This window comes from Cucurbita pepo, chromosome 1, assembly GCF_057944985.1.
Source record: "Cucurbita pepo subsp. pepo isolate OVF chromosome 1, ASM5794498v1, whole genome shotgun sequence".
NCBI lineage: Eukaryota > Viridiplantae > Streptophyta > Magnoliopsida > Cucurbitales > Cucurbitaceae > Cucurbita > Cucurbita pepo.
This window is the reverse complement of record NC_141798.1, coordinates 14,057,978-14,070,833: the sequence shown is the minus strand read 5'-3', so window position 1 is coordinate 14,070,833 and position 12,856 is coordinate 14,057,978. Positions and strand designations below refer to the sequence as shown.

At 36.7% G+C, this 12,856-nt stretch overlaps 2 protein-coding genes and 1 pseudogene across 2 annotated transcripts; all 3 read right to left on the bottom strand.

Moving 5' to 3' along the window:
* Positions 1-6,595: 6,595 nt before the first annotated feature.
* On the bottom strand, positions 6,596-6,925 carry LOC147794826 (basic form of pathogenesis-related protein 1-like). Its single transcript, XM_087125518.1, has one exon. The coding sequence runs from the start codon at positions 6,923-6,925 to the stop codon at positions 6,596-6,598; it is 330 nt and encodes a 109-aa protein (XP_086981644.1).
* Positions 6,926-8,846: 1,921 nt separating this feature from the next.
* LOC111799763 (basic form of pathogenesis-related protein 1-like) lies at positions 8,847-9,347 on the bottom strand (annotated as a pseudogene).
* Positions 9,348-10,848: 1,501 nt separating this feature from the next.
* LOC147794825 (basic form of pathogenesis-related protein 1-like) lies at positions 10,849-11,352 on the bottom strand. The gene has a single exon (XM_087125468.1). The coding sequence runs from the start codon at positions 11,350-11,352 to the stop codon at positions 10,849-10,851; it is 504 nt and encodes a 167-aa protein (XP_086981594.1).
* Between the last annotated feature and the right edge of the window lie 1,504 nt (positions 11,353-12,856).

Below are 12,856 nucleotides of genomic sequence, written 5' to 3'. Positions count from 1 at the left end.
ATTTTCATCCTAGCTTTCCATGCATAAATTGAGGTTGTGCACCGTATCGACACATCTTGTCTTATATCATTCATATCATGCATCGTGTCATATCATGTCATATCATACATATCTCATATCATCAACATATCATGTAACATCATATACTATATCGTCAAACGTGTAACAACATAACCTTTATCATATCATCAATACATCACATCAAAACACATGTCATAACCTTCACGTATCATCTCATAGTCCCATTGTTTCATAGACCTATTATGGATTTATCCTTTCATATCATTTTATAAATATATCATAGTCATATCGTTTCATATACATATCATAATCATATCTTTCATAAATATATCATAGTCATATTGTTTCATAAATATATCATAGTCATATCGTTTTATAAACATATCATAGTCATATCGTTCCATAAACATATCGTAGTCATATGTCAAGCATATAACACGTACAAAACCAAGGGCACGTGTCATCATACGAACATTAATTCCTAACCGTATCGATAGTAAGGTCACTTACTTTGTTGACCTTAGCCGACGTTCTCCCTAAACTCGAGTATGTTTGTATTCCATCCCTCAAAGTTGTTCCAAATATTGTCGAGAGTTATTTCCTATTAGAACATTCATCTCGTTTCGTTAGTAATACGAATTTCTTATCTCAATTTAACTTATATTGAGAAAACGAACCTTATACTGATCTTACTCGTCTTAGATAAGGTTGTATTAAGCCGAATGATCGAGTAATTGATATCAAAATGTCTATACCAAGCCGAATGATCGAGTTTTGAGTCGAAAAGTTGCACCGAGCTGCATTGAATCGACTGAGCCGAAGAAGTCGGCATCTGCTTGCGTGACACATGTAGCTGTGGGGAGAAGACGTGATAAGGCTAATTCTCAATCCAACGATCCAAGGTTTTGTTAAAGCAAGAACCTTGAATCAAACAAATTAACAAACCTTATACAAAATTAGAATCAACCATAAACGCTAAAATTAGATTTACCTCTTAAATTAAATATGTAGCATCAAGATTTGTAACCTTTTTCTAAATTGGGTTTCTAAATTGGGTCGCTTCACAATTCAATTTGATCAAGGTTTGATTGGATGACTGCAATCATAAGACTTGCATCTAACTTACAAATTACAAAAATAATACTCAAATTTTCCAGGGCACAGTCTTAATTTGAGCCCTAAATTTCATTCACCAAAATCTATCTTTTGCATAATAATTTGTGGGTATTTATAGTCTCCTCACAAAAGTCGGGTAAATAAGTTAGTCACCATTCAAATGTGAGTACAGAAGTTAGTCACCATAATTTACTCCCACCCCCTCTAAATCTCCACAAAAGAAAAAATAACTTCCCACCCTCTTCTCACCCCCAATAAATTAAGAAATTAAAAATAATAAATAAAATTTTCTAACGCAGTGTCAATGAAGAATGATAAGTCACTTTGACAACTAACTTCCCACCCTTCCCACCCTTATAACAATTTCATCCGTTACTTCAACCGTGCAAATATTCACTTCCGAAGCTTCAAATGGTCATTCCTAAATCGAATCAACTTGTAACACATGAAATAATGGTTGAACCGAGCCTATCCAATTTTGTAAATGAAGAATGAATGTTTGTTGAATCTTCATGGTCTTAGATCGTGTAATATGTCTAATTGAAACGTTTTGAACACCGTGATCCTTATCATCTTTCCCCTCTTCAAAAGGATTCGTCATCTAATCAGTTAAATCATCACCTACATCAAAAGGACTCTAGTCAGCAACATTGAAAGTAGAATGTACTAAAAATTCTCCAGAAAGATCAATTTTATAGGCATTGTTATTAATTATTTCAAGAACTTAATAAATGTCATCCCCTCTTGGATGTAACTTTGTTTTCCTTTGAGATGGGAATTGCTCCTTGCGAAAATGTATCCAAATCCAATCACTGGGTTGAAAAATGATTTCCTTTGGTCCTGTGTTAATTCTTAAAGCAACTTTGAAATTTTGTTTCACATTTCTCTCCACCTCTTTGTGTAATATTTTGATCAAATCTGTCTTACTTGTGGCTACTTCACTCGCAAAAATATTAGAATGAATAAGAAGCAAATCAAGAGGCGTAAGGGAATTAAATCCATAAACAACTTCAAAAGGAAAACAATGAGTGGTATTGTGAATTGTTTATTATATGTAAACTCTTCAAATGGCAAACATTCATTACAAGACTTAATATTCTTAGAAATAATAGCCCCAAACAATGTTTCTAATATTCTATTAACCACGTTTGCCCATCAGTCTGATGATGATGTAACGACCCTAATATTTTTCCTATTTAATCTAAGGTCATTACTATACCTTGAAATGAGGAATATACATTAATTGAACCCTATTCATAAATGCGACTCACTCTCGCGTTTTATTACCTCGTAAAAAAGAAAACGATTACAAGGAAAAAGAACAGAACATTATTGAAAATAAAGGAAAAACAACAAATCCCAAAATGAACGTTTTAATCTACCTTATGGTTTATTATGCGAATATATTTCAACCTATACTAACCTATACTAATGAAGCAAACCGAATTCAGTCTAGGCTACAAAATGGGAAAAAAAAAAACAAACGTCTATCCTATGCATGTGCCACGGTCCCGGGGGTACGATGCTGCCGTCGTTGTCACATGGGTGCCTTGCCCTTATCTGCAAAAGTAAAGTAGCACGAGGCTTGAATATTTCTAGAATACTTAGTAAGTGACCCCCTATCGGGGTTATGCGACAAACACATGCAATGAAATGATGGGACCGATCGTTTTATTTCGTTTTTCATACGGTGTAATCCTAACAGGTAATCGTGGACGTGTACCATATACTCTACATGCAGCCCATACGTGCGAGTATGGGCTCACCAGCTAGTTCGCACACCGCTGGGCCACTGTCCCTAGCCGGTGGGCATACTCTAGGAGCCCCTAATACCAGGAGCCTTTAAAACTAGAACCGTCACGACAGCGCTATGCAAGACATAACGGTCGTTGTCCTGCCATTGGATGTACGCGTCCGTACCCTCGTGATGGGATAGGGGTATCCCCCAAATGCATGAACACACAATATGCATGAAGTCCCACTAGTCCTACAGTTATCATTAATGAACATAATCTCGTGTCACGTTTTCATGCTTACATGTCATTGTCATTCTAATTTCGTTACATATCATACATATTTCTAGCGGGGTTATGTTTCATGCAATTTACCGTATTTCATGTCATACAATTCATACAGTTGCATTCAAATATTCATACAAATAAGCCATAATCATACAAGGGCCACACATCGTCACATGCATAACATATCACATCAACTAAGCAGCATACATAACATACATTCACGTTCACATGATTTCGTACTTAAGCACATTAAGCTAGCATACAATTTAATGACACGTGCATATCCACGTGCACGTGCCAACATACAGCAATTAACGCATAACCTACGACGGGTGAGCCACTTACTTGGTAGGCCTTAGCCGAAGTACTCCCTAGAATATAACGTAAGCTCCTAGCTCCTCGTGGACGTTCTACGCTTCCGTTGGTGGTTGGTTCCTATTGGTTCATTAGTCACTTTCACTAGTATTTCACAAATAATAATAAATTCCCAACTGAAATTTGTGAAATACGACCTTAAAACGTTCCATTTTACATTAAACAGGGCGGAAACAAGGTTCGGGAGGGTCGAAACGGTGTCAAACGGGCTGGAAATAGGTTTTCCGAGCCGAATAAGTCGCAAGAGCTAAGGAGCCGCCGTCGAAGCCGAGAGGAGTCGCGCTGCAGACGTGCCACGTGGCACAACCAGAGAGCGACGCGTGTGCAGGAGTCTCGGGTCGAAGCGTGGGTTAATGGATTGCTCGCGGGTCTCGAGCCGAACGCGGGTGACGGGCCATGCGCGGTGATGGGCCGGTTCGCGGGTGAAGGGCCGGGGTGTTCGGGTCACGGGAATTGTCAGTTCTGGGCCGACTGAAGGAATGGGGTTCGGTTCGGGTTGCCGGATCTGGCTCTCGGGTCGGACTTCGTCCTCTTCGCCCGACTGCCTGCGCGATTTTCCGGCGACCTCTCTCTCTCCTCGACAACATCGTCTCGACGTCCTTTTTCCCTCTTTTTTCCTCCGTTCCCAAGATTATTATTCACCCTAACCCCACTTTTGGTACAGATTTCGTTGGTAAGAACCTCACACTCCCGGATCTTGAGAAGCTCGAAAGTCCGCCGTTCCGTCTTCCTTGCCGACGGTGTTCAATGTACGGGACTTGTCTAAAACCTACTCCTTAGGTGTGTAAAGGGTTATGAGATTACTTTATTGGTGTAAAATGGGGGTTTTGACATCGATTTGTATGGTTCAGCTTCGCCGGAGTTCCGTCGGTTTTCTGTTCCTTCTCGTTTTCTTTTCACTGTTTTCGTTTCTTTGTAGGTTCTCCCAGGGTGGCTGAAGGTCGGGGACGCGATTTGTGGCATCCCAGCCCTGGGCCGCCCTTTGTGGGTCGTGTGTGAGCAAAAACTCTAGCATTCTACGGAGTTTTCGGCTCTGCCGACGACCCTCACTTTTTTTTTTTTTTTTTTGTTCCATTACATGATATGTAGTTGAAAACAACTTGGTACTCAATTTACCCCCACAATACTTTCTAAAAGTAACTTAAAAAGGTAACCTCCTTGTCACTAACAATTATTCTATAGATTCCACTTAATGTTACTCCTTTCTTAAAGAATAAATCAGCAACATGTTTTACCTCATCTGTCTTGTTGCATACAATAAAATAAACAAATTTACTATGTCTGGCACAACAAAAATACTATCTTTACCATTTTTAGTGTTCACCAAACCAAGAACAAAATCTATAGATATATTAGTCTAAAATTGGTTAGATAGGTTCAAAGGAGTATACAATCCATTTGGTTGTGATTTAAATTTAGCTTATTTACATTTAAAATATTGGGTACAAAACTTATGAACATTGTGCTTCATCTTCGGCCAAAAGAAATGTTCATGCAACATCTTATGAGTTTTATTAATCTCAAAATGTCCCAGTAAGCTGTCACCATGTGCTTTTTTTTACCTGCAAATCTCTTATAGAGCATTTAGTAATACAAATCTTACTTTTCTTAAATAAAAATTCATGAAACATATAACAATCACCCCCCAGCTATTTTCACAAGATGCATCACCTTTATATAATTCTTTAATATACTTAAATACAAGATTTTTGGACTAAGAGAAGTAAAGAGATTATACCTTCTAGATAATATATCAGCTACCATATTATCCTTACCTTGCTTATATTTGATAACATACGACAATATTTCAATAAACTTCACCCACTTTGCATGCCTATGATTTAGTTTGCTATGAGATTTAAGATACTTCAAACTTTCATGAATAGAGTGGATCATAAATTTTCAAAGCCATAAGTAGTATTGTCACACTTGCAATGTGCAGACTAAAGTAAACAATTCTTTATCATAGGTAGAATAGTTCAATGTTGTCCCATTTAGTTTTTGACTTAAATATATTAAAGGTTTTCCATCTTGCATCAAAACAGCATCAATGCCCAAACCACTTGCATCACACTCAATTTCAAAAGTTTTATCAAAGTTAGGCAAGACAAGTAATGGTGCACTAGTTAATTTCTTCTTAAGCTCATTGAATGCATTCTCTTGCATATCCCCCATTTAAAAACAACATTCTATTTCGCTAAATCATTCAAGGGTGCAGCTACTCCGGCCCTGTTGGTCTCCATATTCAGAGCCGGTAAATGCCGGTAGGTTGCGACAATGGGTCTTCGTCTCCGGTGTGGGTATCATATTGCAGCGGAGTTAATCGCCGTCGTTGTGGGTCTCCCGATTTGGAGGCCGAAAATACCGTGACTTGTTTTCCGCATCTCCGCCAAGGGCATTTCTTCCGAGTGACTTGGAACAGCAATTGGCTGGTGGCTGATGCTCTTAGTGTTGAAGACTGTTCGGAAATGATCATAGATTTATAACTAAAGAATACATTTTCCTTAACATGACTTCTTGTGGGAGATCGAAGCAAACTCATGATGTTATGTTCAAAGTGGACAAATATCATATAACATTGTAGAGATTCGTGATTAGTAACATGGTATCAGACTATGAACTTAACTTAGCTCTGTTGAACAAAAAAGTTGTAAGCCTAAAAATCGTAGTCAAACATGTCGAACAAATTGTCACTTTTGTTTAAGGTCTCCGAAGAAAGAAGTCGAGTCTCGATTAAAGGGAGTTTCTTTTAGAAATCCATAGGCTTCAGGGGAGGCTCTATGGTGTATTTTGTTCGAGGGGAGGCTCTATGATCATAGGTAATCTATAGGCTTCAAAGGTGGCTCTATGTGGTGTACTTAATGAGAGGGGAGACTCTAGGATCATGAGTTTATAAGTAAGGAAGTCAAAACAAAGTCACAAGAGTTTATGCTCTAGACAATATAATACTATTGTAGACAATATCGTAGGTTTATTTCAATAAATAAATTCATGATTCTCTCACAAACTTTATTACAATTCATAAAATTTTTAAAACCAAATCTCTTCATACCACCCAAGAATCATAAGGCTTTTCCCCAAATATAGTTGCCAGGAAGATCATAATTGCAAACAACAAACTGAGAATTAGCCTTGCAGGGCACTCTAGCACATCCAAGCCGCACCGAGCTCCGCCACACCATCTGAGTGTAGTGCCCACATTCACCACCCACGCATTTATTTGACGCATGATCATGCAGCGGCTTCTCGTTCGCCCACAACTTCACTGCATCTACCCCAATGAACTCAGGGTAGTAGCCCGCGGCTATGTTTTCCCCGTACGGCCCGGTTGAGTGAATCATGGCGCAGTCACCCTTTCTTTTTTCCGCATAGGCTTGAGCGTACACGGCCATAGTGTTGCTCCATTGCATGGGGCCGACGCCGACCTAGGCTCGAGCTCGGTTGTGAAGCTCGAGGTAGTCACCGTGGGCGTTTTGAGCGTTGGTTAGGGCGAGGAGGAAAATGAAAATGGCCATGAAAGCGGCCATGATCGGAAGGGTTTGAGTCCACATAATTTCAATGAGAGATGAGGTGAAGATTGTGAATGAGGGAATGATGTATTAGAGATGGAAAACTTAATATGGAATGTGATGAAAACCATGAATTATGAACTAATTATGCCATGCTTGGGAATTTAAAGAGAATAAATTCATTATGGCTTCCATGTTTAATTACGGGCTAGATTTTTGTTTTGATTAGGTTCAAATAAGTGAAAATTTTATAGATTTAGCTAGTTTATGAATTTTTTTTAGGATTAATGAAACTTAATCCACCTGGTTAATCTTAAAAGATACATTTTTACTTGTAGGTATATATTTATTGTTTTATTTAGTTTCATAATTTTATTTATTTATTCTTCTCTAATTTTGTAAAATATATATTAAAATTGAATTGTTTAATTACATGTTAAAAATAAGTAAATAATGTTAATATTTTCTTAAAATTTTGAGTAAATGAAATGAACTAATTTAACCTAAAATTTTTATAACCTATTTAGATTGGGTTTATTATATAAAAAGAATTTTAGATTAAAAATATTTACTACTAATTGAGTTATGAATTTTTGTATTTCTTTTGTCATTTTTTAAAAGTAAGGGTAACTTAAAACATATATTCATGGATGAAATAAAATCTTCTACCTCTCGGTTAATAGTATATTTCAATTTGGAGGCCGAAACATCGTGACTAGTTTTTCGCATCTCCGCCGTGGGCATTTATTCCCGTTGACTTCAAACAACATTTGACAGCTATTCTGGGAGCTATTCTTTGTGTGTAAAATTGTTAAGAGAGAGTTTTTAAGAAATGATCATGAATTTATAAGTAAGGAATAATCTCACAAGACAACAAGGAGAAAGTACTTAATCTCAAACTAGACAGTATCATATCAGTGTAGAGATGGATGGTTCCTAAAACTTGGTAATTCTCCATTTATTTTTGCAGTATTGGTAAGAAAGCACATAATATCATACCATTACGAAGATATTGTCCACTTTGAGTTCACCTCAATGGACCCATGATCGTTCCCTAAATTCGCCGAGTGGGACTTTCATCCAAGTCCACTTTGAGTTCACCCCAATGGACCCATGATCATTCCCTAAATTCGCCGAGTGGGACTTTCATCCAACACCTCCCCGACTCCTTTTCTTTTCCTTTTTCTTTTGGAGTCCTTTGTTCGACATTTGAGGATTCTATTGACATGGCTAAGTTTAGGGCATGGCTCTAATACCATGTTAGACGAACACGTCTCTCCACAGTGGTATGATATTGTCCACTTTGAACATAAGCTCTCATCGCTTTGCTTTGCGCTTCCCAAAAGGCCTCACCCCAATGGAGATAGTATTCTCTGATTATGAACCCATGATCATTCCCTAAATCAGCCGAGGTGGGACATTCATCCAACAAAGATCATACCATTGTGGAGATGAGTGATTTCTAAATCTCGATAATCCTCCATTTATTTATGCAATTTTGGATAGAAAAGCCGACAATATCATACCATTGTGAAGATATGATTTCTAAAACTCATTAATTTTCTCATTTTATTTTTGCAATTTTGGGTAGAAAAGTAGACAATAACATAAAATTGTAGAAATTCATGATTGCATTCATTCTCCATTTAGGGGAGAAAAGTATACAATATCATATTATTGTGGAGATACCTAATTCACTTGCTAATTCACCATTAGTTTTTAAAGTTTTGGGGAAGATTTCCAATAATTCATGATTCTCTCACAAACTTTATTACAATTCATAAAATTCTCGAACCAATTCTCTTTACAAAGAAGAGCCATAAGGCTTTTCCCCAATATAGTTACCAGGAGGATCATAATTGCAAACAACAAACTAAGAATTAGCCTTACAGAGTACTCTAGCACATCCAAGCCGCACCGAGCTCCGCCACACCATCTGAGTGTAGTGCCCACATTCACCACCCACGCATTTATTCAACGCATGATCATACAACGGCTTCTCGTTCGCCCACAGCTTCACCGCATCCTCCCCGGTGAACTCAGGGTAGTAGCCTGCGGCTATGTTTTCTCCATACGGCCCGGTTGAGTGAATCATGGCACAGTCACCCTTTCTTTTTTCCGCATAGGCTTGAGCGTACGCGGCCACGGTGTTGCTCCATTGCATGGGGCCGACGCCGACCTTGGCTCGGGCGCGATTGTGAAGCGCGAGGTAGTCACGGGGGGCGTTTTGAGCATTGGTTAGGGCGACGAGGAACATGAAAGTGGCAATGAAAGCAGCCATGATCGGAGGGGTTTGAGTCCACATAATTTCGATGAGAGATGAGATGAAAATTGAGAATAAGGGAAAGATTTATATAGAGATGGAAAACTTAATATGGAATGCGATGGGAAAACAATGAATTATGAACTAATTATGCCATGCTCTGAAATTCAACAATGCATTCAGGCTTCCATGTTTAGTTAGGCTAAATTTTTGTTTGAATTAGGTTTAAATGAATGAAAATTTTCTAGATTTAGCATGAAGTTTTTTTAGAATTAATGAAACTTAATCCACATAGAGATTAATCTTAAAATTTAAGATACATTTTTACTCACTATTTAGGTATTCATGCAGGTATATATTTATTGTTTTATTAACTAAATGTTTGAAAATAAATAAATAATGTTAATATTTTACTTAAAATTTTGAGTAAATGAAATGAATTAATTTAACCCAAAAATTTTATGATTGATTATAGAACAGAGAATTTTAAGAAAAATAGAAAATCAACTTTCTATTCTAGGGAATTGACTCACTTAGTGGTAGAGTGTGGTAGAGTCGGCTAGTGGCTAACCCAATTGACTCACTTAGTTACACTACGGTTAGTCTGACTTGATCCATTAAACTTTCCATTATAACCCATAAATTCATCATTTTTAAAATAGTAGTTGAATAGGTTAAATTTTTATATTAAAAAAGTTAATTTTTTAAAATTTGGAGACTTATTAGACACTTTTAAAATAACAAATTGTTAAACATTTTCTTATCCTACTCTTTTCAAAGTTTAGGAATATGTATGTTTTTTTCAAAGTTCAGGTTGCGACAGTGGGCCTTTGTCTCCGGTGTGGGTCTCATAGTGCAGCGGAGTTAAACGTCGCCGTGCATCTCTCGATTTGGAGGTAAAAAACATCGTGGACTGGTTTTTCGCATCTCTGCCGAGGGCATTTCTTCAGGGTGACTTGGAACAGGAATTGGCTGGTGGCTGGTGTTCTCAGTATTGAAGATTGTTCGGAAATGATCGTAGATTTATAAGTAAAGAATATATCTTTGGGAGCCCGAAGCAAACCTATGAGATTTTCTCATGTTCAAAGTGGACAAATATCATATACCATTGTAGAGATTCGTGATTCTTAACATGGTTATCAGACCATGAACTTAACTTAGCTATGTCGAACAAAGAAATTGTTAGCCTCAAAACTGTAGTCAAAAGTGTCGAACAAAGAGTGTATTTTGTTCAAAGGCTCCAAAGAAAGTAGTCGAGCCTCGATTAAGGGAAGGTTGTTCTAGAAATCTACGGGCTTCGGGGGTCTCTGTGATGTACTTAATTAGAGAGGAGACTCTATGATCATGCAGTTTATAAGCGAGGAGGTCAAAACAAAGTCACAAGAGTTAACTCAAGGAGGTTAAAACAAAGTCACAAGAGTTAACTCAAACAAGACAATATAATACTATTATAGACAATACCATAGCTTTATTTCAATTCATAAATTCATGATTCATTCACAAACTTTATTACAATTCATAAAAAATTTAAAACCAAATCTCTTCAAACCACCAAAGAATCATAAGGCTTTTCCCCAATATAGTTGCCAGGAGGATCGTAATTGCAAACAACAAACTGAGAATTAGCCTTACAGGACACTCTAGCACATCCAAGCCGGACCGAGCTTCGCCACACCGTCTGAGTGTATTGCCCACATTCACCACCCACGCATTTATTCGACGCATGATCATAGAACGGCTTCTCGTTCGCCCACAGCTTCACCGCATCCACCCCGGTGAACTCAGGGTAGTACCCAGCGGCTATGTTTTCCCCGTACGGCCCGGTTGAGTGAATCATCGCGCAGTCACCCTTTCTTTTTTCTGCATAGGCTTGAGCGTACGCGGCCACGGTATTGCTCCATTGCATGGGGTCGACGCCGACCTGGGCTCGAGCGCGGTTGTGAAGCGTGAGATAGTCACCGTGGGCGTTTTGAGCGTTGGTTAGGGCGAGGAGGAACATGAAAGTGGCCATGAAAGCGGCCATGATTGGAAGGGTTTGGGTCCACATAATTCCGATGAGAGATGAGATGAAGATTGAAAATAAGGGAAGGATTTATATAGAGATGAAAAACATGATATGGAATGTGATGGAGAAAACGATGAATTATGAACTAATTATGTCATGCATCAGGCTTGCAAATTCAACTGGAATGAATTGGTTCCGGCTTTCCATGTATAATTCAGAGATTTTTGTTTGGATTAGGTTCAAATAAATGAAATATTTCTAGATTTAGCTAGTTTATGAATTTTTTTTAGGATTAATGGAACTTAATCTACCCAGATTAGGGTTAATTTTAAAAGATACATTTTTACTTGCAATGTCTTTATATTTGAAAATAAATAAATAAGGTTAATATTCTACTTAAAGTTTTCAGTAAATGAAATGAACTAGTTAGATTGGGTTTAGTATATGACGAGAATTTCTTAGAAATATTTATGTCTAATTGAGTTATGGAATTCTTTTCTTATTAAAAAAATAAACCTAAATTAAAACATAGATTAGTGGATGAAACAGAACCTCCGACCTAATTTAAGATTTTAATTACTATTGAGTTATATTCACTTTACTATTATTATAAAATAATATTAATAATAAAAAATATTTGCCGCATAATAATACATTTTTTTTTTATTTAAAACAACTTTTGATTTAAATAAAACTAGCCCTAAAAAAAAAATCTAAATAAGACTTTTTTATTTTTTTTAATGGATAGGGAGGCTCAAAACTCTATTTTTTTCAACTAAATTATAAAAAAATTATTTTATTATTAATAGCTATTTTAAATTATTAAATTACTTTTATTATTATTTATTTATTATTTATTTTTTTAGGGAACAAATTCATATATATATTGATCTAGTAGATAAGTAGTGAATGTAAATTTAATCTTTTGGTGGATAATATGTCTTAATAGTTAAACTATATTTAGGTAAAAAAAGGGATGGTTCTACAATGTTACAATTCTTACCTATCTATTTTACGGTTAAATTTTTATTAAATATCTATTTTGCCCTTTTGTTGTGTTGATGTCTATTTTGCCCTTGGCTGTGTTGATTTGACATAACTCTTTGAGTTGAGGTGGCATTCCAAGAGAATTTATACAATAGAGATGACTCTTTCCGAATATTCCTGCGATATAGTCACGTTACTTATTCCTTGGTTGCAAGGGAGAACATTATTTCCACAGATCAACACGAGTCATTCCAATATGTTCTGTCCTAACTTACATGCAATCTAAGGAAATTCTTAGGAGGTCACCCTACGTACAATTATTACAAGCAAAACACACTAACGTTTGAATAGATAATAACTTTTAATTTTTTTAAGCTTTTTTTAACATCCTATCCTCAAGATTATTTTCATCTAGACATAGTCTCCATTCATTCATTTACTCCTTTATTCAAGTGTCACAATCTTTAATAGTTGTAGTTTATAGGACCATACATACTACTGTGGTCTAGGTAGTTAAGGTCATGACATGAAAAGATTAGTTACATTCCATAGGAGTTTG